We start from the raw sequence: 27,386 nt of genomic DNA, 5'->3' as shown, positions 1-27,386 counted from the left end.
TTGAAGGCTTTTATGACTACTAGCCTTTTAATTTCATGGTCTTGGTTGAGTGCTTGTGAGTCACTGAGGAATCCAAGATTTTTCTGGGCTTAGGATACTGTTGCAAACTAATGTGCCTGAATGTACCCCATGTACCTGAAGTAGTTTTGTTTTCAGAGAGTGTCTTGTGTAGCCCAGGCTGGCCTCTAACAAAGGATGGGCCTTGAATTCCTGATTCTTCTGCCTCCATTTCCCAAGTAGTAAGATTACAGATGTGAACCAGCATTTCTTTTCTTTAAAATAAACAAACAAACAAACAAAACTCAGCTGGGTGTAATGGCACACACCTTTAATCCCAGCAGTCAGCAATCTGGAAGCGGAGGCAGATGAATCTTTGTGAGTTCAAGGACAGCCTGGGACAAAAACAAAATAAAACAACAAAACAAACACAAGCACGCCCAAACCCAAAACAACCAATTCTTTGAGATTTTTATACATGTGTATGATGCATTTTTATCTTACCAACCTCCCCTTTGCTTTTGGAATCTTCCCAGATGACTTCCTTCCCCTGCTATGTTTTCCAAACTTCACGTCCTCTTCTAGTTCAGAGTCCATTCAGCACTGTCCATATGTGCATGGGTGCAGATCCATGCACTGGAGTTGTCCGCCTGTGCAGGGATGCAGACCCATTCACTGGAGGATGGACAAGCTACCAAGGTCCGTTCCCTGAAGGTAACTGCCTCTCCTGACTCATCAGCTGTGGGTGAGGCTTCATGAGTTCCTCCTCGTCTGTGATGGAAACTTGACTGGCTTGGCCTTAGTGCCAGCATTTCAGAGCTGCTTTTTCAGTAACAGGGTGCTGCTGGTTTTCACTCTACCATTGTGAGCAAAACTTCAAACACCTCAATTCCCAGTCACTTGCTAGATGGTTGCTAAGCCGCAGTCTGAAGTACACCTCAGTTGCTTTGTGTATGTAGAACAGGCGTCCTGGGGAAGGGGTTGGGAAGATACTGGTTAAAGGGTGCGTTATTATCAGTGGATCAGAGGTGCGTGTTTAAGAGGTGTATCTGAACATGTTGACCCTGGTTAATAATATAGTCTTGAAAACTGCTGAGTAGATTTTGACTCTTCTTACCACAAAAATAAGCATGAGGTAATTGTCTATGTCCTGGCTTGATATCGTCATTCCAGAACACACTGGTGTGCTCCTCTCTTCACTGCTCCCTCCTCCCATGCTCCCTCCTCCCATTGATCTCTGGCTCTCTCTCTCATTAGGTCACTTGTACTCTTATGTAGGCAGGCTGTCCTGGCCGCCATCCTCTTGCCTCTGCTTCCTGAAAGCTGGGACTATGGGGTTCCAGGAGTGGGCCTCCCCACCACCATCTCAGCGTTCTGCTCTAAGCTCTCTCCTGTGTTTATCAAAGGTGACCCATGTGTGGAATGAGTTTATCCCTTTGAAATCCCTGACACCTATTTTTGGTTCTTCCCACTCAGTTGACTTGGCCCTCACTGCCTTCTAGCTTTGCCATGATTTGGCATAGAGTCCTTTTTACAATCTCTCCTAAACCTGGGTGACCTCATATCTATCATTGTCACCTTCAATTGATTGGTACTATATGAAGATAATTTCCAACTCAATTCACTTTGGATTGATTCTGAACTACTATTTCCCTTTTCTTCCTGTCTACTTCCCTTTCTTTTCCTTACCCCGCTCCCCTCTCTATTTTTCTTTCATTCTTTCTGAAGTCTCTTTCTGTTGCTAGGGCTTACCTGCCCTAGCAACTATGGCTACTATGTAGCCCAGGCTGGCTTTGAACTCATGGCAGTCTTTCTGTCTCAGCCCCCACTCCTCCAAGTGCTGGGATTATAGACATAAATTATCACACCTGCTTGAGTTACCTATTGACTGTCCGACAGTCAGTTTTCATTTGCATACCTTAGATTGTCCAAGTCCCTAAGTAAACTTTTCCATTAATTAATGGATCAAAGGGTTTATTCATTCAAGTATTTATGGCTTATTATATACCATGTTCGAGTGCTAGGTGTCTCTACAATAGTGTGTGACATTGCAAGTTATGCAATGTATTAATGAAGATGTGGGGATTTGCAATGAAGGATATATGGTGTGTCTTAGGGGTTGAGAAGTTCAGTGGATATAAAGTAATAATGTAACAGTTGCTGTTGAAATCCCTGTACATGAGTCATGAGATGGCCTGGGATGGGGCCTGAGGGTTTTTTTCTTAAATGTTAACAAGTGCCATATGATGTCACTGCTGACCACGTTTAGAGGACAAAGATGTAAAGGCTGTTTTGAGAGCTTGGCAGAAAATTATAGGTTGGTTGAGTTAGCCCTGCACACCCATGATCCTGAGAGACCGGTGGAGTTGTGAAAGTTTTCGACTGGTAACAATGCAGTCATTCTGGAGGCTGGTGGATCTGCCAGCTCCAGCAGGACTTCAGGCTTGATCTGAGCATGAATGTCCCCTGTAGACCAACCCACTCAATGAGGTTGGTCTTGGCCTTGAACTCAGAGATCTGCCTGCCTCTTGTCTCCCAAGTCATGGGATTAAAGGCGTGAGTCATCACCGGCTGTCAATTTGGTTTTTTTAAAAGACTTCATTGTTTTTACTCTATGTGTATAAGTATTTTGCCTGTAAATTATTTATGTGTACCCCCTCCATTCCTGGTGTTTGGGGTGGTCAAAAAGGGTGTTAGGTTCCCTGGAACTGTAGTTACTTATTGTGTGGCGCTGTGTGGGTTCTGGAAACAGGACCCAGGTCCTCAGCAAGAGCCAAGTGCTGTTACCTTTGGAGCCATCTCTCCAGCCCTTGACTAGGATCTTATTTTTTGGTGGTGGGAGGGTATCTTTTCTAGACAGGTTCTCTCTGTATCACAGCTCTGGGTGTCCTGGAACTTGCTTTGTAGACCAGACTGGCCTCAACTCACAGATCCACCTGTCTCTGCCTCCCGAGCACTGGGATCAAAGGTGTGAGCCCCTCCCCCCTTTGACTAGGATCTTAGGAAGACAGGAAGTAAAAAAATTAAAAACATACAAACCAGTAGGGCGATTTTTAAAAAGGACTAATCCCAGGAGAGGCAAAGGTCAGCAATTCTGAGTTGAGGCTAGGAAGATGCTAACTCCTCATGAAAAGGTAGGGTGGCAGACACATCAACCTCACAAGATGAGAACATGGAAGCTTCAAGGCGTGATGAGGACTGCCGGAGAGCTAGACGGGCAGTTGTCCTAGAGACGGATGGAGAAACGAGGCTGGTCCCACTGCTGGCAAACGGTTGTGAAACTGGGGTCAATGCATTCCACAAGGACAGTGTCTGTCGTGGTGAAAGAAAAGCTGGGTTTTAATAGGTTGCATGAGTGTCTAGTTAGTGGAGACTAGAAACTGGACTTTGCACATTGGCCCTTTAGCCCTGATTCCAAAACAGAAAGAAGCCAGCAGATACTGCCTCTTCCCTCTCCAGATCGAAAATCTCAAAAGACCTCATTATTTGAACGTTTTTCCTCCTGCAGATGAACTCCCGAGCCCTTTGGTTGCTCATGGATGGCACTCTCTTATCTCTTCCATCTGGACCTCATCAGGGTTGGGCTCTGCATGCTTTCAAATCCATGTTTCCAGAACCTTCATCGCTGATGTCCTTTCCTGTCTTAACCAGATTTTTTGAAGCGGCTGCCCACGTTTACCGACTCAGTTACCTCTTTTCACGTCACATTCTTATTTCACATGATTCTGTGAAACTGCAGGGCTGTGCACATCGAAGTTACCGCGCCTCTTAAACCTTGCAGCAGAAATAGCTTTGTTGGGGCTGGAGAGATGGCTCAGTGGTTAAGAGCTGTGGCTGTTTTTCTAGAGGACCCAGGTTCAATTCCCAGCACGTAACTTGGTGGCTCACAATCATCTGTAACTCTAGTCTCTGGGGATCTAACACCCTCCTCTAGCCTCTCTGGGCACTGCCTGGTCGTGGTGCCTGTATAGGTAAAATAGCCATACATATCAAACTAAAAATAAAAACCAAACCCTGGTAAACAGTCTTTCCCCTTTGGACTGCTGCTTTTCCTCCTGATGACCAATCTCTTTCCTGCCTTGCTCACACTGCGCTGTTTCCCACTTGTGTCTGAAGTGCAGATTTCCCAGGTTTTGTGGCTTCGGTTGCCATTCCTGTGTTTACAGCCTCTGTCTCTAGTCTCTCGCCCGTCAGACCTCACCACTCACTAACATCTCCACTTAGACTTCACACTTCACCGAGCACTGTTCCTTCTGATAGTTAAACTCACCCAAAGCCTCGGGCAGAAATGTGGGCATTGGACTCGACACTCTCATCTGCTCCCATATGTTCTAAGGTGTGTCCCTCCAGCCATAGGGACGTAGCAACGTAGCATCTGCCAAGCTTGTTGAAATGTCTTCGCAGCTGGCCTTGCTTAGGTGAACTTTCCCCTGTGTGCCAGGCCTAGCCCTTTAACCTCAGGCACACACACCTCGTGGTTGTCATTCTCACCAGACTGACGCTTTAGCGAGATGAGGCGCTGTATGTGCCTCCCCAGCTCATACCGCAGCTGTCCACATCCACTGGACATGGGCAAGAAGGTCTACGTGACACTTGGGAAGGACCCAGACTGAAAAGAGCATTTGAAGGCCAGAGCTGATTGGTGGAAGAGGAGAGCAAGGCCAGGCTGTGTCTCACTACCTGGTCAATTCTGGGTCAGCTCTGCCAGGGCGCTCAGGAACGGGGGTGTCTGTTTCCATGCCAGCCCGAGCTTTAGGATTCAGGAATGGGGGTGTCTGTTTCCATGCCAGCCCGAGCTTTAGGATTCAGGAACGGGGGTGTCTGTTTCCATGCCAGCCTGAGCTTTAGGATTCTGCTTCTAGTCTGTTCTGTGTTGCCACATTTCCCCAGTCCACACACAAGACATTATCAGGTGAGAACTGATCCTTTTGGGAGGAAATAAAGGAAATATTTAAGCTGGAGGCTTTTGGTGGTGTCTGTTCAGCAAGTCATAAATGTGAACTCTGAAATAATTATTAGAGGAAACCAGGAAACAAGTAGCAGCTAACCAGAATGACCTTAGAGCCTTGGCTTCCTGGTTTGAATCTAACTTACCCTTCTTAGGAAAAGAAACCCAATTAGCCTAAAGCAGCAGTCCTCAACCTGTGGGTCTCAACCCCTTTGGGATTGTGTATCAGATAAATACATTACTGTTCCTGACAGTAGCAAAATTAGGATTATGAAGTAACCATGAAGTAATTTTATGGTTGGGGTCATCACATCATGAGGAACTGTATTAAAGGGTGGCAGCATTAGGAAGGTTGGGAACCACTGTTCTAAAATGAGTGTTAGGATGGTTTTCATATTTAGGTTTTCTTCTTGAAGTTGGAGAGGGGGAGAGCACAGTCAGTAAAAGGTGTTTGACATGCAAGCATGAGGATCTGAGTTCCGTAACCAGGACTCATATAAAAAGCCAGGTGTAGTGGCGTGTACTTAGAATCGCAGCACTGAGGAGGTGAAGACAGGGATATCTGCGGGTCCTTGGCTGGTTTAACCTACATCGTGAGCTCCCAGGCCAGGAGACTGTCTCAAGAAAGCCAAGGTGACTGGTGCCTAGTGAATGACACCCGAGATTGTCCTTTGACCTCACATACATATATATCTTTATACACATGTCCTGTACACACACACACACACACATACACATGCACGAAAGATGTTTTCTTTTTCCTTATTCACAGTGTCTTGTTAGGCCTCATCTTTCCTGAGTGATGGGATTACAGAAATCTATGGTGGTGGCTCTGGGGTTTGATAGTTCCCTAGAGACTAGAGAATAAAGACAAGTAAGCTTTTCAACTCTCCTTTTTCCTTTCTACTTCATTTCTAAATTTGGGCTGGAATTGCAGATGGAGGAGCGTGAGGAGTGTAGGTGTCCCCTTGGCACAGCGATAGGATTCCTTCTGAAAACTGGAGCTAGCTTCTTGGTTCTTCTGGGGCTCCGTTTCTCAGAGTTTTCTGTAGATTTGCTTTTCCTAGTCCATTACTCACTCCTCCCTACTGGAGGACGAAGTTAAACAGTTTTCTATTTAGTAACAGCAGATGGTGAAGGTTTAGAAGGTAACTATAGGTGATACCGAGAAGGTGACATTGTATCTCCCATGCTTTCTGGCTGGTCTGTGTGGAGGGAGCGTTTCTTCTTTCTCTTTCTCCTTCTTTCCTTGTCTCACCCATTTTTATTTGGAATTGGGTTAGCCAGTTTAGAGTGTAATCCTTAAAGGTCTCAGCTGGAGTCAGCTGGGTTTACAGCTGGTTGTAATTGACACAGCACTTGGAGAAGACTGCTTCCTGTTCTGTTGCAGGAGGGAAGGAAGGAAAACTGCGCTGTTCTGTTTTGGGGTATATTATTATCAGTGTCAGGGTTCAGTGTTTGTTCTGTAGTATTTGAGAAAATTGCCTGGGACAGTTAAATAAACTAACATCTACACACCCAGGAAATACAGATGTCTATGGAAACAAATCCATTTCCGTGATGTTTAGACTATAAGAAGCAAGGAGACTTGTGGATACTGTTGCACCTTTTGAAGACACAAATGTGCTTTCCCTGGAGCTTTCCAGGTTTCCTGAAGACCACATAGATGCTTCGACTCCCAGATGAACCTCTCAAGGACTCCTAAGGGTTAGCTAGAAGCAGTGAGCCAAATGCCATGACTCATTTCTTTGCTAAGTCCTTAGAGTAATGACTGTCACCGGTGTCTGCACACTCACCACCAGTAAACAATGTTTAGAACTTGAAAACCAGGAAAGTTCCCATGTTTTCAAGTGGACTAGACAAGCTTTCACCTTGTTTTGTATGGAGTAGTGTTGCAGTAATTGAAGACTCCTTACATGTTCATTGCAAACACTTATCAGTTCAAACCTCCAGTGCTGGGCGGTGGTGGCACACCTTTAATACTAACACTCTAGAGGCAGAAGCAGGTGGATCTCTGTGAATCTGAGGCCAGCTTGGTTTACAAAGCCAGTTCTGGGATATCCAGGGTTGTTTACACAGAGGCATCCTGTCTTGAAAACACAGACAACAAACAAATAAAAAACTAAACAAAACCAATCTAAACTGCATTGAGTCTGAGATAGAAAAGTGAATATACCCTGGTTTTATTTCTTTGATGCCTGGAATTGATTTTCTTGCAACTGGCCAATCACAGCTTCTAAAGTTCTGTGATGGCAGGAATGGGCCACCACTCAGGGTTCCTTGTTTTTGAAAAACAATTTTATTTGAATCTATTCTCTTAATAGCCTTGGGGTAAGAAGGACATCCATTCAAAATTATAGGAATCAAAGCTTGCATCCAATTAATTGTGGTCATGATGTCATACAGTGCTATACAATGGAAATGGAAATGCTGCCTACATATGCCATTGGAAATTTTCTTCCAGCCATCTCAAAAAAGAAAAGGTGAAGTTAATTGAGTAACTTTTAACCTGGTTTGTATAAAACATGTTTCTATATATATGATCAAGTTAAACATTGAGATAGTAAACACTTATTTTCCATGTAGGCATTAAATTTGCTTAGTGTTTCTATTTATAGCTCATTTCAGCGTGCATTAGCTACTTATCCTGTAGTTGGCAGTTACCATACCGGCCATCATAGATCTAGAATGCAAAGCGATCCTTCGATACAGCCAGCCTTAAAATGAACACCTACCCTGAAAATGCACAAAAGCAGTGTATTATCAAAACTAATGGAGTATGGTTTTTATTCTTGTGAGGTTTTACTTTTCAAATGACTATATGTGTCACATAGTATTTTTTTGTTGGCAGTGAGCTAAGTGAAGTCTCTTATTTTCTTATTTAGTTTCTTTTAATCATCCGAGCAATTGTTACATGCAGACAAAATTACGTCAGCACCCCTTATTTGATAATTATGAACATTGTGTATTTTACATGGAAGACTGACAAAAAATGTATTTGAAAAATTACTGTCTTAAACTTGCCCATGGGGGAAATACATGCATTTGTGGAGGAGCGCCAAGCTAGCAGGCTACAATGCCCGTGGTAATGGATGAGGAGGAGTTTGGTTCACTTTGGGACATCGGGAAGGCGTTGATACCATAATTAAAGCAGTCAGTTTAGATATGCATATCACAGGATGTAAGTGGCCTTTTCTGTACCAATTTAGGATTTGTTTTTTTTAAAGGCAGAACACTATTTACTGATTTTGGTATGTCCATTTGTATGTTACATTTCTTACTCGAGTGTTTACTTACTGGTTTTGCCAAGTAGCTCCTTTCCAGGCTTATGCTGATGGAAAGGGAAGAAGAAGGGAGCTGAGGAAGGAGGAAGGGAGGCAAAGGAGATTTCCTAAAATGGAGTGATACATAGCATTTCATGAAGGTGATGAAAATATTCACCATGGCAACCATTCTGCTTTTACCCATAATGCAAAATAACCTATTTGCATTTGTTTTGTCAGACACGTTTGAAATTAGCAGCCATGTATTGGAGACCAAGGGGAAGACAGTGTATGGCTTAGATAGGAAAGAGCTAGAGTAGCTGGTCAGAGTTGAAGTGGGAACGCAGCCTTTGCGAGGGGGCAGGGGGCGGGGTCTCCAGCCAGTGTAGCCTTGCTTATATCCACATGCTCCTTGCTTGCCTTTCCATGATTGTTTACAATTTCCTTATTCCTGACTTCTAAATTCTATAATAAATATATGTAACAAGCAATCTCAATTCCCATGGAAACTGAGGGAAGTAATATCTATTTTTTTTGTAGAGGTGTTCGCAGTGGGCCTTGGGATAGAGATAAGGCACCATTCTAGGAAGGAGTCAGATGTTTTCTTTAATTTCTTGCACCCCAATGTCAACTTGTGCTATGTATCTCCAGCCTTTCAGACATCTTACCTTGTCTCCAAGGTTTTCTTTCTCTGAGGTTTTCATCCTTCCGTCCAAGTCTTCTACTGCGAGCCTTCCCGTTTTGTTCTAGTTTGCTTTCTTTCCCATGGACCTGCGAGCATGTTCCTCGGCATTTCCCATTTCAGCCTTTACTTGGGCGGGATCTCAGTCTGTTTACTGTTTTTGTCCTCTTCTTGAAGGTCATGTTCCTCAAAGCAGTAGTCACTTCTGTTTCTGCTTGGATCCCCCAGCCATTCTAGTCAGATGTATCTCATTCTCCATCCACAGAGCTAAGTTGGAGTTGACCTAGGTAAACCAGTGATTGTTAAACCTAGTAGAAACATTTTAGTATCTTTTCATGATAAATGCTGAATTATTTCTGTTCAGAAAACCCTGTTACTAAGTGTTTTAGATAAAAGATCCAGAGGGGTTTATATCTAATAGGAGGAATGAGTTTGGTAATTTATTTGTTATATATCGTGCTGGCTATCCTTATGTCAACATGACACACAAGCTAGAGTTATCTGAAAGGAGAGAGCCTCAATTGAGAAAAATGCCTCTGTAAGATCTGGCTAGAAGGCATTTTCTTAATTGGTGATTGATGTGGGAGGGCTCAGCCGATTGTGGGTGGGGCCACCCCTGCATTGGTCGTCTTGTGTTGTGCTAGCAGACTGAGCAAGCCAAAAGGAGCAAGCTAGTAAGCAGCGCTCATCCATGACCTCTGCTCAGTTCCTGCCTCCAGGTTCCTGTCCTGTTTGAGTTCCTGTCCTGACCTCCTCCAACGCTGAACAGTGCTGTGGAAGTGGAGGCCAAATAGAGTCTTTCCTCCCCTCCCCAACTTGCTTTTTGGTCGTGGTGTTTCATTGCAGCAATAGGAACCCTGACTATGACAGATGTTATAGGCATTGCGCCACCATGTCCAGTTTATGGCATGGTGGAGATCTAACCCACAGCTTCCTGTGTGCTCGACAAGCACTCTGCCAGCTAAGCTGTAATTCCCGCCCAAGATGGGCTTTTAAGGTGATAGGGTATTGCCCACTGCCCTCTGTTTATTGGAGAGAGAACACCAGTTTGTGCTGGGGTTTGTCCTTTAAACATTTCTTTTCTTTTTTTAACTACGTGTCATTGTGTGAGTGTACATGTCTGAGAGTTTGGAAGCATTGGATACCTGGAGGTGACATTACAGGCAGTTGTAAGCTGACTGACTAATACGCTGGGAGCAGAACTTTGGACCTCTGGAAAAACAGTGTGTGTGTCCTTGGTTGTTTGTATTCTTCACTCTTTGGGAAGTCCACCACCCAGCTCCCAAACAAATCACATGGAGACTTCTTCTTACTCATGAATGTCCTGCCTTAGCTAGGCTTGTTTCTTGCTTTTAAGTTAAATTATTCCATCTACCTTTTGCCTCTGGGCTTTTATATTTCTCTATTCTATATACATTTCTTTACTTCTTACTCTGTGACTTACCGTGTAGCTGGATGGCTGATGTCCTTCTCTCCTTTTCTCATTCCTCCGTCTTCCCTTCCTTTCTGCATGCCAGCCTAGCTATTGGCCACTCAGCTCTTTATTAGACCAGGTGTTTTAGACAGGCGAAGTAACACAAGCTTCACAGAGTTAATCAAATGCAACATAAAAGAATGCAACACATCTTTGCACCATTAAAAAAATGTTCCACAATAGTATGTGTTCTTTAACCACTGAGTCAAGTCTCCAGACCCTGGTCTAGTCTTTTTTTTTTTTTTTTTTTTTTTTTTTTTTGGTTTTTCGAGACAGGGTTTCTCTGTGGCTTTGGAGGCTGTCCTGGAACTCGCTCTGTAGACCAGGCTGGCCTCGAACTCACAGAGATCCGCCTGCGTCTGCCTCCCGAGTGCTGGGATTAAAGGCGTGCGCCACCAACGCCTGGCCTGGTCTAGTCTTATGTGAATTATTTTATTTGATCCCACAATAATGTAAGCATTATTCCAATTTATTTGTTCATTTCCCCAACACAAGGTCTCACTGCACAGCTCAGGTTGGCCTTGAACTCACAAATATAGACCATTCTAGTCTCAGACGCATGGTGATCCTCCTGCCTCAGCCTCCTGAGTACTGGGATCTGGGAATATACCACCATACCTAGATGGCATTATTACTATTTTCATGTGAAAACATCTAGTCATCATGAGGCTATAAATTGTTTAGGGGCAATTTTGGAAACTAACGTTGAATTTGAACTCAGATCTGACCTGCCAGCCCTGGCTGTTCATTGGGTGAGTTGCTTCCCTGATTCAGGCTGTAAATGTTATCTGCTGCACTTGCTGATAGTTAGATGCTGAGCTGCTAAGTTGTTCTGCGGTGATAGGAATGGGGAGGAAATCATAGCAAGCAAAGATGTCTTATTGGTTGACTGATAATGATGCTTAAAGCACATTTAATTCTGAAATAGATAATTTAATTTATGCCTGAGGCCCAGGGAGGCAACTTGTCCAAGGTAGTCCAAAGTGACACAGACAGAAAACTCTCTCTCTCTCTCTCTCTCTCTCTCTCTCTCTCTCTCTCTCTCTCTCTCTCTCTCTCTCTCTCTCTCTCTCTCTCTCTGTGTGTGTGTCTCAAAATTGGACAACAGATTACTAGTCTGACATTTATTTCTCTACTGAAAGGAACAATCCACCCAGACTCTGAACCATGTGCTCCTCCTGAAACACTACGTGTTTAGTGTAGGTGTTGGGAAACCGACTCAGTAGTTAAAAACAGGTGCTGCTGTTGCAGAGGACTCACGCTTGGGTCCCAGCATCCGTGTTGTGTAGTGTAGCTCATGGCTACCTATAACTCCAGCTCCATGGTATGTGATACCCTCTTCTGGCCTTCATGCGCACTGCAGTCAGGTACAGAAAGTCACACTCACTCCCATGAATCCACACGCACAACTAAAAGTGCAAATACATTATCCATCAAAATAGAAGCTCAGTGTAGAAGAGGCATGTTTCAACCCCTGCCCCACCTCACGGGCAGGGAGGGTTTCTGATGATGCACTCTGCGGTTTCTAGTGATTTGGGACATGAAGCCACTTTCCCTGTCTTCCTACAGGGTGATTGTAGCTGATAAAGGAGTCCTGTCCTGTCCCCACCTCCATACAATTGACTGTGGCGGAGATGTGGTCAACCAGATTGATTTGTGTTTTGCTTCCTCTCAGTGTCGCTGGTCCTTTGCAAAATGAGGATACTGTTAATATCTCTGTCGTGGAGTTGCTAGTGAAATCTAGAGGTACTCTCTAGATCAGTGGTTCCACACTCTCTTAGTGCTGCAGCCCTTTAATAATACAGTTCTCCATGCTGTGCTGATCCCTGGCCATAAAATTATTTCCATTGCTACTTCATAGCTGTACTTTTGCTACTGTTATGAAGTGCAATGTAAATATCTGATCTGCAGATGGTCTTAGGCGACCCCTGTGAAAGGGCTGTTGGACCCCCAGGTGGAGAACCTCTGCTATAGAGCGTTTTGAGAAGTGTAAGACATGCTTCTTGTTTATTAAGATAATGGTTTCAAGCTGGGTGTTGTGCATAGCTGTAATCTTAGCACCCAGGGTCTAAGGTAGGAGGGTCTCGAGTTTGAAGTCAGTTTGAGCTGCAGAGTGAGACCCTGTCTCAAAAAGTCACCACCCCCTGCAAAAGATGGTGGTTTCCATCCCACTGTAGTCCTGGGTACCTGTATCCGATTCTTCTTGGTGTGGGGTATCAAGTCCTGATTTGTATAAAACGCAAAAGTACAAAAGTATCCTTGGGCCAGTTCTTGTTGTTGCTAATTTGTCTATTAACTTTATAACTCCACAGACAGAAGTGACAATTGAACAACTAAAATATAGCAGCTGCCACCCGCCTAGTTCCTACTTCCCTGCGAGTGATTTCTTCTTCCCCACAGCCACATCTAAAGGATGAATTGAAGGGATTATATTAACACATTTACCCACTCCCCTGCCTGCCTGCCTTCCCTCCTTCCCTCCCTCCTCTTCCTCGGGTCTCTGTTGAGCTCAGTGTGGCCTGAAATTCTCGGTATGACCCAGGCTGACCTCACACTCAGTGTCAGCCTCTGAAGTGCGGGATTCTATGTGTGTGCTGCTATACTCTGCCCAGCCCAGCCCAGCACACTCCCCCACCCTCCTCTCCAGTTGACTTTCTGAGCATTGCTAATCCCAAAGGAACTTCCTGGCAAGAAGGTTGGCACAGGTTGGTGAAACAGGAAGGAATGGGCTTCAAGAGCGTAGATTACAACGTCCTTTGGCACAGGCCTGACGTATCTGTGATGTGTTCGCCAGTAGCAAGTCTGTAGTATTGGTGGCGTAAACTACAAAATTCTGCTTGTTCTTATCCATCACTTTAGTGTGTGGGTTGCTGGCTCGTTTGATTCACTTCTTGAAGTTAGGCCAGAGACGAAGTCGTCTCTTGGTCTTTAAAGTTACTGTAAAATCCAGGCATGTCTTCACAGCACATTCCATAAGGGAAGTTTCTGGCTAACCTTCTACAGGAGCATGCTCTGTAACAGTTTTCCAAACCAGAGCCTGACTTTCAGGAAGCGAAACAAAAGTGCCAGAATTATCAACCTGAAGATCGACAATCTTCTGGAAAAGGGGACTGGCCCTCTTCTGAGGGATATCTCAGTGCCATCGCTGCAGATTGCCTGACATTGTGCAAGCCCCCTTCAGGTCCAAGCAGGCCTCTGATGTTAAGGAAGTTAAGACCATGTTGATGGTGGAGAAGAAAAGAGGACATAAAACTGCATTTTGAGTTCTCTCACTCTGTGAGGCTGGGAGGTTAGGTGAGTCAGCTTCAGAGTCCTGGGAGCTAAGAATATTGTTGTGTTATCTGGCTCGGGAGACATTCTGTTAGTAACATGTAACTTCACCCAAAGAACAAGGAAAGGTGTCTGTGTGCTAACAAGACGACTTTAATTAAAAAAAAAGTAAAGCAGAATTCTTGATTGTTACATAACTCGATTAAAAATAGTATTTCCATCTGTGCTGTCAGGAGATGCACGCACACAGCTGTAAAAACTGCGTGCATTTCACATGACGCCTCAGAACCGATGGCTTTTGTGTCTGGTCCATTTTGGCATCTCTTTCTTCTTCAGATGTCTTCTCTCCCATCTTTGCATGGACCTTCTGAGGCTTGGGCTCCGGCAGGTGTAGCAGACAGCCCCTTCAGGTCTTGTCTGCAGCTGGTCCCTCCCTCCATTTGGCCTTGTCTCCTTTATCAACCCCGTAGGCCTTTTAGTTTTGCAAGGTGGTCATGGGGAGGAGCCCAGGAAAGCAGCCTGGGTTTGTCTCCAGTTGACTCAACTGCCCTTTCTTCTCTCCCAGTGCTCTTAGCTGCTGGTGGTGTGAACTAACTCAGCGAGGTTACTGTGTCCCCTCTTTAAAGCAGTAGCCATGCTGGAAGTGGTGGCGCATGCCTTTATTTCCAGCAACTGGGGGGGGGGCAGAGGCAGGCGGATCTCTGTGAGTTCGTGGCCAGCCTGGTCCACAATCGAGTTCCAGGACTGTTACACAAGGAAACCTGTCTGGAAAAAGCAAAACAAAACGAAAACAAAAAAGTAGCAACCTTCAGGACATGCTTTGACACTTCTCCAAAAGCAAAGACTACTGAGTGAATTCTTTATAACAGTTGACATTAAAGTCATTCTAACACCCCTTCCCAAGAAACTAAATAAACATGGACGATGTTTGAAAGCTAAAAACAAAAAATTTTTACTTTTTTCAAATTAAACAAAGTTTCGGTTCTGCGAGATTTCCCTGAGTTTGTGACCCGTGTGGACTACAAAGGGAATTGTGAAAGCCCAGGAAAAGGGCTGGGAATGTAGAGTTGGTCGACTGTCTAGCATGTGTAAAGCCCTGGGTTCAGTCCCCAGCAAAGCAGAAATGGGGTGTGATGGTGCATGCCTGTAGTCCCAGTTCTTAGGAGGTAGAGGCAGGAGGCTCTGCAGTTAAAGAGCATAGGGTCACTCTTGGCTGTGTGGGTGAGTTCAAGGCCAGCCAAGGCTATGTGAGACTTAAGACCCAGGTGTTTTGCTCTTAGTATTTGGGCATGGCTCGATTCTGGAGTGAGGACCTACCTGTGTATTCATTTCCATGGGACACCTGAAAGACAAGCAACTTCTCTCCTGTTCCAGAATAACTTCCGTAAAAGTTCTCTCCACACCTCTCCTGTTAAATGGCTGTGTGTAAAGTAAACAGATGTGAGTTTCTTTCCAGGTTTGCCAACATTTAAATAACAAGTGTTCTGTCTGCATCTAAGCATATGACCAGGCTCACTTGCGTTCTCTGTGTCCTCATGGTCTGCAGCCTCCTGCTTTTCCCTCAAGGTCTGATGGTCCTCACTTTCGTCATCACCCCTCCTTCAAATAGCCCCCCTCTATCTCACCTGCCTCTGTTCAAATTCCCTGTCCCACTGTGTCCAGAGATGGAGGGAGATCTGAGACACACCCTCCGGCAGTTTGGCTCTGAGGTACTGGTGAGTGAGTGAAAATATGTGCTTCAGGGAAGGATGAGCAATTACCTAGAATGAAGGAATTGTGGAAGAGGAGGAGAAAGCAGTTGCCACTCATTGCCTGTGGGGACTTGGGATGCTTCAGGGAGGAGCTGTCAGGTTAGATGCACTCTAGTAAGAGATTTTGAGGGAGAAAGACGGGAAAGTGAACTAACGTGGTGTGTTCTGTACCTTAGTCTGCCTGTTGTATCATCTGGGTTATTTCTTCTAGGGACAGCAGACCAGGGAGGGAGTTTCACTGTGTATCCCTTCTGGGGACCCTAGATCAGGGAGATTCACTGTGTATCCCTTCTGGGGACCCTAGATCAGGGAGATTCAGTGTGTATCCCTTCTGGGGACCCTGCACCAGGGAGTTTTGCTGATGTCTTCCATGTTGAGTAGAGTTGCACTTGTCTTGTTATGTGTCCCCCTCAGTTTGAGATGTCTGATCTTTCCTCTGTAGTGGATGCTCTGTTTCCCGTCTCTAACTCAAGCATAGTTTGTTTCAGTAAGCTCCCCCCCCAGTATCTCAGAATTATGATCTGCTTACTTGCTGACATCCAAAATTGACTGGTTGCTTTCTTGATTGATTAGACTGTAAAATAGGTTACATAGTTGCTGATTTCAATGGTAGCCCCGCTTAGCACCCAGATGAGAAAGACCTTACTTGCTCCTGCTTGAATTCTACACAACTTGATCTTCTAAATCTCCGAGTAAGCCATTAGAGATCATACTTCATTTGGAGGGTATAGGCAAAAGCAGAAGAGGCATTTCCAAACCTTCCTTTTGTCTCTTCAGTGGCAGGACAAGGACAAGTCAGTGGCATTCATTCATTCAGCAAATGCTTGCTGATTTCTGTCTGAGTACTTGGAAATTTACTATGCTAAAAAAAAAAAAGTGAGTGTCATGATTCTCATGATCCTTGGCTTTAGAAGTCAAGAGTGAAGTGGTCAGACCGTGGAAAGGACCCAGCATGAGCCAGTGAGATAAGGCCCATGGCGGTATTATCATTGAACCAGAGTATACCTGGTTCTATCTGAGGAGACACCCGACTCGGACCGTAGATGGGTAGAAGACATGTTTTCTGGAAGAAGTGACTGAATGAAGTGGAGAGTAGGGCACAGGGGGATTCTTGGAGTGCACGTGCTTGGTGGAGGACGTGCTGAACGCCGGGAGTGAGCTGCATCGTAACTGGCTTTCCAGCCCACCTTTAAAACCTCTGGTGACGTGTGCCTTCCTCGGCTGAAATTGTTGTGTATACCAAGGCTATCTTATCTTTACTTAAGCAGTAAATACATTTCCTGTTCCTGGATTCCTTTGCTCCAATTCATCATTTTGCCTTCTGCCAGCGCTTCTATTTTCTTCTGTTGTGTCCCTCTGCATTATACGTTAGTGTTAATTGACAGTGCTGTTTAGTATCAATTGGATTTCGTGTGAGAAAGTCGGTAGTGTCTATATGCCACAGGATTTGTAAGAGATAAATTTACAACCTCTGAATGATGCCTGACTTGCAGGAAATTAATAAAGTTTAATTGAATAAAATTAATAAAGTTCCTCAATATTTCCTGCTCATCTGGAGGGACCATCTTAGATGGTACTGACAACGCGTTGATGAGGTTTGTGAATGCTCGTTACGCTTAGATCATACTTGGGAGTTTTCCGTGTAATAAACAGCACATCTGTTCCATGGGTGTCTCTGAGGCACTCACCTGTATTTATTTCTCCGGGCTGCCATAACAGGATACCAGAGAGGATGACTTAAGAAACTTGCTTCCTTCCTTACAACTCTGCAGGCTAGGAAAGCCAGGGCCAGGTGGCAGCCATTTTGGTTTCTGGCTAGGGGACTCTCCCTGGCTTGCAGAAGGATACCTTCTCATGTCTGTGCAAGATGGAGAATCAGTGCTCAGCTCAGATCTTTACCTTACAGGCTGTGTCTCCAAGTCACAAAACAGAACCTTTTCACTCAAATTGTGGGAGCACTCAGTAGCCTAATTCTCCAAGTGATTCATATTAGTGTGCAGTTTTTATACAAGTGGGCTCAAGGCCATGTTCTTTTTCAATGATCTGATCTAAGTGGTTAGGTAAATGAAATGGAATGCAACGGACAATATTTAATTTAGCTATACTTTTATTAATGTGGGTGACATTCAGTTTTGCCCCCGCAAACCAAATTTGGTTAAGTTTCTTTGTTGTTGTTGTTGGAGGAGACTGGCTCCACCTGGTGTATTTCTGTAGCTCTTCGTCCTGTGTGGATGGTCTCTGTCACCCAACTTCCTGCTTGTTTCTTCACAACGAGGTTGCTTTCAGATGTTTTCTTGCTTCACAATACTTCAGGGAATAACTCGTTGGGCGGATAATGCCCTTGCACACAGAAATCCTCACTGTAGGGGTTTAGTCACAATTCCTAAAAATGCACAATCCCATTTCCCAGGTCCCTTGTTGTTTCCAAGATAGGATATACTACTCAACTTTCACTTTCTCACAGTGTCTAGTGTTTTATTAGTCTTGCTGTTCATTAAAAATCTGTTTTGACCGGGCGTTGGTAGCTCACGCCTTTAATCCCAGCACTCAGAGGCAGCGGCAGGTGAATCTCTGTGAGTTCCAGGCCAGCCTAGTTCCAGGCCAGCTTCTAAAGCCACAGAGAACCCTGTCTCGAAAAAACAAACAGACAAACAAACAAAAATCTGTTTTGTTTTGTTTCTTGTGGTCCTGGGAACACAGAGCCTTGGGCTTGATGGGAAAGTGTAACTGAACCACTGAGCTACAATTCCGGTTCTTGGTTTTTTGAGACTGAGTCTCCCTGTGTAGCTCAGGCTTGGCTTGAAGTTGCTATGAAGCCTAGGCTAGCCTCAGACTCTGTGAGCTTCCAAATACCGGGATTGTAGGTATGAACATTCATGAGTGACAATTGTTTTTTAAACACTGCCAGTGTTATATGTGGAATACAGTATCACATTGCTTTAATTTATATTTCTGTAGTTCTTTAATTACAAATGTACATTTTAAAATGGATCATATTTTTAGAACTAGTTGAAATACACAGCAAATCTCAATTTGAAGTACAAGGAATTCCCTTATATCTTGGGCTTATTTTTTTGCATATTTTTTATCGATCCTTTGGGAATCTCAGAACATGCACCCCAATTTCAATCATTTCTCAGTCCTTCCCTGTCTGCCCTAAACCCTTGTAGCCTCCCAACAAAAAATATAAAAAATTTTAAAAATTTTGTGCGTGTATGTGTGTGTGTGTGTGTGTGTGCGCGTGCGCGTGCGCGTGCGCATGTGTCTGTCTGTCTGTCTACCTTTCCACCACACACTCCATTGTCGAAGTGGCACTGGGAGCTGTGGTGTGGCATGCCGCATACCCTTTTGCCCAAACAGCTTTACTTGCAATGAGTTGTTGGTCTGGTTCAAGGCCTATGGCTTCTTACTGAAAGTCCTCTCAGATATCCTGCTGTTGCCCAAGTCATGGGGATCCCGTGGCCACCTGACATTCTGCAGAATTGGTCACTTCACATGCTCCACAGTCATTGATGGGGTAGATGTTGGGGAGTGCTAACTCAAAACCCTGGATGTGGGTTTGTGGGCCTGCGTGTTGGTTAAGTTGGTCAGTCTGGGCCTCTGCTGGGACTGCCCCCTCAGGGCAGGGTCAGGACCAAATCACCAGCACTAACACACTGCCCCGTAAAGACATCGAGTGACCAATTCTGCAGAAGACCTTGGGCTTATTTTACACAGCCTTGGTCTTCGATGTTTTCAGCATTCCCTGCCCTAGGGTTGCCTATGTTACACTCCCCCCTACCCCCACACACAGGGTTTCTCTGTAACAACCCCGACTATATTGGAACTCACTTTGTAGACCAAGCTGGCTGCAAACTTACAGAGGCTCGCCTGCCTCTGCTGGGAATTAAGGGTGTGTGCTACCACCTCCTGACTGCCTGTGTTAGACTTGATGAACCTGTGACATATTCCTATTTCCCAAAATCTACGGTTCTGTATACCATACAGATATGAACAAATTCACAATGTTGTGTCTCTACCATTGCAGCACCAGGTAGAGGGAACACTTGGCTACTCTAAGAAACCCCTGCCCTCCCCCCATTCCTCTTCTCTAATCACCTTTTTTTTTTTACTGGGGTAAACTGTTCCTTTTGTAGAAAGCCATATGGTTGTAATCAAACAGCATCACCTTTTCCATGGACTTATTATCTAAATATGCTTTTATTTAGTTTTGGTTGGCGAGATCTCACTATGTAGCCTCAGTGGCCTGAAACTTGTATGTACAGGCTGGCCTCAAACTCACAGAGTGCCCCTGAAATAATGGGATTCAAGGTAAGCTTCCCATGGCAGCCTATGGAAAGTGACACTGGTCATTTGGTTCAGGTGGTGCATTACAAGAATAGTCTATTATAAAGCCACATTTCTCCCTGTGTAATTCATGTTAGCTGAGATGTTGTGACACCACAGAAGACACTCTGTTTCTCATTTTAATCTTCTAGTTTGAAGCTTTTACTTGTGTGGTTTTGCAAAGTGATGATTTCCAACTTCAAATGTTTATAGCAAATACTTTTTCCATCATAGCTTGCCCCCCTTTTCTTAAAAAAAACCCCACTTTTCTCTAAGAGCTTCCTTGCTCAAGATAACTTGAAACTCTCACCTTTACTTCTCTTAAAAAACAAAACAAAACCATCAAATTTCCCCAGCATTTTGTACCTTTTACATGATTGAAAAACAGAACTGTAGATCACCCCCATTGACGGTTTAATGTGTCCTGGGACAGTGCATACCATCCGTTCAGAATGCTGCCTCCCCTTGGAGCAACAGCTCCTTCCATTTCTTGATAGAATCTGATCTCCTAAGGGCTTAGTAGGAGGTCACACCAAGGGCTGAAAAATATTCTTTGATGATGTCACTTGACTTTGATGTTCACTGAGACCGGGCAGCAGAGTCTTCAGAGACCCAAGGTTTTAGAAATTGGAGATAAGAAAAGCAAGCAGAAGGCTGGAAAGATGTTATTCTAATCAGTGTCCATGTAGGATGGCCCTACTCTGTTTATTTATATACTCCAGTTGTTGCCACTCAGAACTGGCTTCTGCAAGGACTTGTGGCTTGAATTTTTGAATATTTTCATTAAACCCTGAACATTCATTTAAATAAAATGATAAGGCTTGATATTTGATTTAGTTTTCAGACTCTGTTTGAACCCAGACTAATTTGCCAGTTAATTTATCAGTTAGCCTTCTGAAGTATTATCAGTTGACAGAGTCACTAAATGAGACCAAGTGTGTCTGTCTTTTGTTTTATGCAGTTATGACTTGCATACTTCAGCCCTTGGGGGAACAAAGGATGCCTCGTCAGAGAGAGAAGAGAGCTCTTGGTGCTGCTAGGAAACTGAAGAACTCTTTTGTGAGGATCTTGAAATCTCAGTTCATTTTTAGCACAACACAGTGAGGAGCAAACACATTTCAAAAAAGAAATACTGGAAGTCATTTATGAGACTCCTTAAAATAACTTAGGCAGAATAGCATCTCTTGGTATCCGAGGGGCCCACTTGCAGATACTCACTCAATGCACATATAAAATGAGGTAGTTTCTGCAGACAACCTAAGCACGTTGTCCACCAGCAAAGGGAAATCCAAGACAGACCACTTGGAATGCGGGAATTCCTTCTGGCAGATTTTCCTATTTCCCTGACATTTCTAAAATTGATCTGCACATAATCCAATCTCAAATTATCTCCAGAAAATTTATAAGGTGCCATTTTAAGAGACAAAGGTATTTTTAAGTTCCCTTCCCCTAGGGAAGCTAATCATGTAGTGATTTCTACCTTGAAAGGTCCTATACAGGGTAGCATTGGCAAGAAAGGCACACCAGCATCGAGGAAGTGGGATGAGATGTGGATGCCTTAGCATAGATTTCTAAAGGAAAACAGACACCCAAGGCAGCACTGCCAGAGGCATGATGGGAGATAATGGAAACAAGGGAAGTGCCATGAGCGCGCCCGGCAGAACAGACAACTCACACGCGGGACGGTGGAGAGGGGCAGAATAACTGTGTTTTTGAAAATGAGGTAGGCATAGGATAATGAATTTATTAGACATCATAAAAAGGATGCCAAGGTTCCAGTATCTTTTCAGCAGGGAGTCTAGAGATGCCACACATCAGTGTCAAGCCATGTTTTACCTGTGTGAGGATGCCAGATCCCATGGAACTGGAGTTACAGACAGGTGTGAGTTGCCATGTGGGTGCTGGGAATTGAACTCCCGGTCCTCTGGAAGAGCAGCCAGCATTCTTAACCACTGAGCCATCTCTCCAGCCCCCCAAACCATGCTTTAATAAAATAAATATGTAGGCATAAAACAGACTGAAGGCCAGCACACTTTGAGGACAGTGGTAAGCCATTCATTGCCTGGTCTCAGACAGTAAAGTTTTGATGTTGGATCACCAACCTTTGCTATGTGAAAAGCCAATCCCCAACTTTAGAGACTTAGCCCAGACATCTGTATCCATGATCCCTTAGTATTGGTAGGCTGGGAGGAAAGAGGAAGCCCCAGGCTCACTCAGGGTCTGCAGAAGCTGGTCTGGAGAGGGGTTGTGGGTGGTGTGGTGTGGTTGTAGCTTGGGCAGTCGCAGCTGCTGCTCTCACTGCTCAGTTATTTCCCGTGTGGATTGTTTGTACAGTGGTAAGAGTTCTCAAGAAGGCGAGAAGGGATTTAGCAAGGAATCCGGAGGCCTCGCCCTGGGTTTTACCCAGCACATTCTTGTCCCTTTTCACTGGTCTGATTTAAGAGAGGAATGCGGAGGATTTGCACCCGTATATTCAGTTTGAGGAATGGCCTCAGATGGCTGTTAAAGGCTTATGATGGCAACTTGTAGTTCCTATTCTTTGGGCTTCAACTTTACCAATATCATTTCTGAGAGTCTACTAGGATTAACTCACCCAATAGAAAGGATAACGCATATATTATTGGAGAAACACCATTGAATAGCCACTGCACAGAGTGAGGGCTTGGGATTGATGGACTCCTAATTTTGCTCAGTGTGTTAATGATAGGGGGAAGGTGAACAGAGGGGAGGGAGGGGATGGGGGTGGGGAGAGGCAGGCCCTGGGTACCATTCACAATCTCATCCAACACTTAACATGTGTGTTGAGAAGTGTAGGGGTTCAAGTGGGAAGGCTGTTTCTTAGCCCACAATGGTGGAGAGCTGAGCTCGGAGGCTCATGCCTGTAAAATGAGAAGGGGTGGGGAGGGACAGAGAGGGGGAAGGAGGTGGGCAGGGCCCCTTTAAAAGGGAACATAGTGAATAGGCACAGGTGGTGCTCTTAGTGGCTACCCCTGAGGGTGGATCTTGTCCGAACTCCAAAGGCAGGCCAGTCAAATGCCTGAATGCTAACAACCAGTGCTTGGGACACCAAGGGAAGAGGATGGTCTAGAGTTCAAAGTGAGCTCCAGGCCAGGTTGGCTCAATGAGGGAAACCCTGTTTCCGAATAACAAAGAAAACCAAGGCGGTCACAGAGAAACTGGTAGATTGACAGCTCGTTCTGTGGAAACTTTTGTGTTGTAAAGACTTTTATCAGATGATTCATTTATAATTGAATATTATAAATCAAGCTAATGACCCAGACCATTCATGCCTTGGATCTTGATCCTAACACCAGCATTATCTTTTCATTTATTTACTTGTTTTTTCTATTTGAGACAGGGTTTCTCTGTGTATCAGTTCTGGCTGTGCTAGAACTTTCTCTGAACACCAGGCTGGCCTCAAACTCACGGAGATAGATCTACCTGCCTCTGCCTCTCAACTTCTGGGATTATAGACATGCATCATCACCTCCCTCCCTCCCTCCCTCCCCTCCCTCCCTCCCTCCCTCCCTCCCTCCCTCCCTCCCTCCCTCCCTCCCTCCCTCCCTCCTCTTCCTTTTTTTATGGTGCTGGGGATTGAACCCAACCCACAGAACCTTTTAAATGCTAGGCAAGTGCTCTACCATGGTGGTATTTTTTTCTCTCTGCCTGTTTTTGAGAAAGGGTCTTGCTGTGTATTTGGGGGTGGGTGCTGAAACTCTCAGTGCTCCTGCTTCCCTAATGCTGGGTTTCAGGAATGTGCTACCACATTGGATGTTTTTTGTTTTGTTTTGTTTTTGTTTTTTCTTCTGTTTCTGAGCCAGGGTCTTGTTATATATATCAGACTGGCCGACTTAACTTTTGATTCTCCTGCTTCCGCCTCCCTTGTGCTGTAATTAAAGATGTGTACCACATGTTCAGTGACACCCCCAACCAAACAACTGTTCACCGTCCTGAGAATTCATCATGGGTCTGTGCATGTGCTAGGCAACCAAGCTGATCTTCAGCTCCAGTAAAACCAGTTTTACAGCTGGTTTGGTGGTGCACCTTTATAATCGCAATACTTGGTCTGCTGAGACAGGCTTACGAGTTCAAGGCTTCAACCCACAAGAAGTACAAACTCATTTTATTTGCCTCTGGGAAGTTCACAGTGCTCCTAAAGGGAATTGTGTGGATATCTTAGTGTCAATGCGCTCCCGACAAGGCACCACAGACCTTGAACTCTGCTCTGAACCCGAGCCCCATGTTACTCTACCACAGGGTCGTGTGCCAGAGCAATAGCAGAAGCTTAGCTCCGTGAATGTGTTTCTTTCCACAGATGTGACAAGAGGCTTGAGTATCACTACTCCTGAGCAGAGTATCGAGAAAGCTAAAGGGGAAACCGCTTATCTACCATGCAAGTTTACACTTGATCCCCAAGACCAGGGGCCACTGGACATCGAATGGCTGCTCTCCCCATCTGATAACCAGAAGGTGGATCAAGTGGTGAGTTTGACCAGTGCTGGTCACTGCGCATGTCAGTGCGGATGTCGGGACGTGTCTTCACACGGACTGGGTGTAGCGGGGTGGGAGGAAGGCCCCCAGCTGCCCAGCTGTGGGGAAGTGAGGTTGACACACCCAGCAGATAGTGAGTGAATGTGTGAGGAGTGAAAGGGTAACTCTGGGACCAAGGGAAGCGTCTGGAAGTCTGGATATGCGTGTGAGGGGCCAAGCAGGGAACAGAGGGTATCGGGAACAGGCAGACAGAAGTGTACACAGGGTCAGGGACTTTGAGTAAATCAATTTTGTTAAAGAAGATAATAATATACTGTAAGAAAGACGTACAATATTATCACTAGAGCCCATTTTCCATATTTCCTCAAGTTAAATAGCCTGTATGATGAATTAGTTAAGAAAGGAATGGAATCTCTTTCTGATGTCCTCCCTTTTATTTATTTGTATGCCTGTGTACATAATAAGAGTGCCGTAGTGGTAAGCCAGTGAGGTTAGAGGCAGCTTTTGGAAGCCGATTTTTTTTCCTTACATCATGTGGACCCCTGGGGTTGAACTCAGATTCTCATTCTCAGTGAGTTCCTTTCCTAGAGCCCTTTTCCTAGCACACAGAATGATCAAAAGGGTGAGGGACAGCAACAATAATCCCTTAACATGTTTACTTACAGACTTAGGATTCACTTTGTTTAGAATGTTCTATGTTAACGTCATTTGACATATTTCATTCAAAGGATATTAGGCCAGAGGTAAGAAAGTAAGTTCCTGCTTTCATGGGGCTTTGGTGACACAAGTGTTTGTAAGAACTCACCGTGGTGGTGCATACCTCTCATTGGCCCACTCAGGAGGCTGAGGTGAGAACACAACCTCACAGTGTGACTCTTTTTTTATTTTATTTTATTTTTAAATTTAAATTAGAAACAAGGTTGCTTCACATGTCAATTCCAGGTCCCTCTCCATTTCCCTCCCCTCTTCCCGTGCCCTCCCTCCAACCCCTCCAATATCCCCTCATTTCCCCAGGGAGGGTGAGGCCCTCCATGGGGGTGTCCATAGTCTGTCATTTCATCCAGGGCAGGGCCTAGACCCTCCCCCAAGAGTCCAGGGTGAGAGTGCATCTCTCATTGTTGGATGGGTACCCAAAGTCCATTTGTATACCAGGGATAGTGATCTACTACCCAAGACTCAATAGATTACCTAGGCCTCCTCACTGACACTCCCATTCAGGGGGTCTTGATCCGTCCCATGCTGGATTCCCAGGCATCAGCCTGGGATTCAAGAGTTAACCCTTGTCAGGTCAGCCTGTTTCTGGGGGTTAAACCAGCCCAGTCTTAACCCCTTTGCTCATCAGTCCTCCCTCTCTGTTACTGGATTTCTTGAGTTAAGCTAAGTGCTTAGCCGTGGGAGTCTGCCTCTTCTTCCATCAGCCACTGAATGAAGGTTCTGTTTCCCAGACTCTCTGGCCATGGGATTGTAGGCTCAGTGTGACTCTTTTAAAAAATCTTACCATTTTACTTATGGTCCAAATAAGAGAGAAATGGTTATTTTATAACTAGAAGTGAAATTCTTCCCTTTAATGATTGAATTACTGCAGTCTGGAAATGGGCAGTTTTGATAAATCCAGGCATTTGTGAAGGAGGCAAAGAAGAGGCTTCCGTAGTTGTTAACGACAAGGGCTATGGATTTACCTCTGCCCTCCTCCTGTGACCAGAACCGTCTGTTTCCTAAGCAAAAGTAGCCCCAACAACAGAGTTGTCTCACTGATTCTCATCATCCCGAATATCCTGTGGCTGTGTCAACTCTCACTCTACTCCCCCTCCTCTCTGTGAGGGTGTCTGCACTCTGAACACACATTTCTAATAGAGGTCCGACACTCCCTTCCCTTGTCCCGCTCAGCGGTCTGAACCTGTGATTAACACAGGAGAGCACGAGTCTTCGGTCTTTCTGAGCTACAGGAGAAGGTGCTATCTAAGATGAAGTGTATGTAGACACCAGCAGGCACGGTGTGCCCCGAGCCTCTCTCTTTGTGCAAGGAGAGTCTCAGATCTTCCTAGCTAAGGACGAAGCATGAAATTGTGAGACAGGTATGATACCGGCCGACCCTTGGTCGGGAGTGGCCATTTCTGAGTTAAAAACCTGGCCTCAGATTTAATGCTTGGTAAGAGCAGAATGAAAAGGAAGATGGCAGGTAAGGGAGAGGTCTCTGAAGAAGAGGGTTACTTCCGTAGAATCTTAGCTATATCATATGTCAGCTGCACTCCTGTTTGATTAGAGATAACTTAGCAGATGTTACCCAAGAACGTGGAGTTGACAGACTGGAGAAACATCTAGTCTTATCCCACAGCTGGCCAGTCTTGGTGTGCTTTAGTTATGCCCCCATGCTTGTTTGGCATGAAATATTTGGAAAACATCAACGTAAGAGTTGACAATCATTTGAACGCCATAGAATGCATCTGCACAGGCGTAAGATGGCTGGGAAGTGGTCATATGGCGCCACTGTTGTCTCCACACACTCCGGGGTTGACAGACACCCCTGTATGCATCCTGTGACTCTATATACTCCCTTAAGCTTTAATTTCATTTAAGTCTTTACTCTGTAGGATATGCACGGTTATGCTTATGAGAGTGAGGAAACAGGCTCAGAGGTGTGAAGGAACGAGCCCAACATCATCTAATTAGTAGTTGGTATTTGAGCCCAGACTTCTGCAGTTCTCACACCCATGTTTTTGTTATTCTTTGTGTTGGCCTTCCCATCTCCCATGTTCCATGAACCCATTTCCTCATTTGTCTGATGTGGGGGACAAGTGTCCTAGCTACCTCTCGGAAGAACTTAATGAAATCCTTCAAACTGAAGTGTTTTGTCAGCTTGGAAGGAATATAGAAATATTTCACTGTGCTCAGTGAAAACAGTTCCCACTCATAGCTTAGCTAGGACCAGTAGTGTCTTAGTGTAAATGTTACAAGGGGACAGCCCCACGATCCTTGCCACATTGCAAGAAATCAGTGAAAACATGCAAAATTGCCTGGTAAATGCTAATTGTCCCTTCTTTTTTAAAGTTTTTAACCAGTCACCATAGGAAAGCACCAAGTTGGTTTACAACATCACTCACAGTGGGGACACATCTTATCTGTCTGGTGTTTCTTAAAACACAAATGGGATGGCTTTGCTTTTGAAGTAGAGCTGTTTTATTTA

The 27,386-nt window shown here is 44.8% G+C and overlaps 1 protein-coding gene and 1 long non-coding RNA gene across 3 annotated transcripts in view; one reads left to right on the top strand and one right to left on the bottom strand.

Annotated features, from left to right (window-relative positions):
- Window positions 1-27,386, top strand: part of Cxadr (CXADR Ig-like cell adhesion molecule) — a 55,708-nt gene that overhangs the window by 2,846 nt on the left and 25,476 nt on the right. For both annotated transcript variants that reach the window (XM_005068212.4, XM_005068211.4), the window contains exon 2: window positions 24,027-24,193. In XM_005068212.4, the coding sequence (XP_005068269.1) occupies window positions 24,027-24,193 (167 nt within the window). The remainder of the gene's footprint in view (window positions 1-24,026; window positions 24,194-27,386) is intronic.
- Window positions 311-3,328, bottom strand: LOC110340559. The gene is made up of 2 exons (XR_002382348.2): window positions 3,037-3,328; window positions 311-966 (listed from the first exon to the last, which is right to left on the bottom strand). It is a non-coding gene; the product is annotated as an uncharacterized LOC110340559 (long non-coding RNA).

Source organism: Mesocricetus auratus, unplaced genomic scaffold (assembly GCF_017639785.1).
Source record: "Mesocricetus auratus isolate SY011 unplaced genomic scaffold, BCM_Maur_2.0 Super-Scaffold_100008, whole genome shotgun sequence".
NCBI classification, from domain to species: domain Eukaryota; kingdom Metazoa; phylum Chordata; class Mammalia; order Rodentia; family Cricetidae; genus Mesocricetus; species Mesocricetus auratus.
The sequence above is the reverse complement of the archived record's forward strand: the minus strand, read 5'-3'. Positions and strand labels throughout refer to the sequence as shown.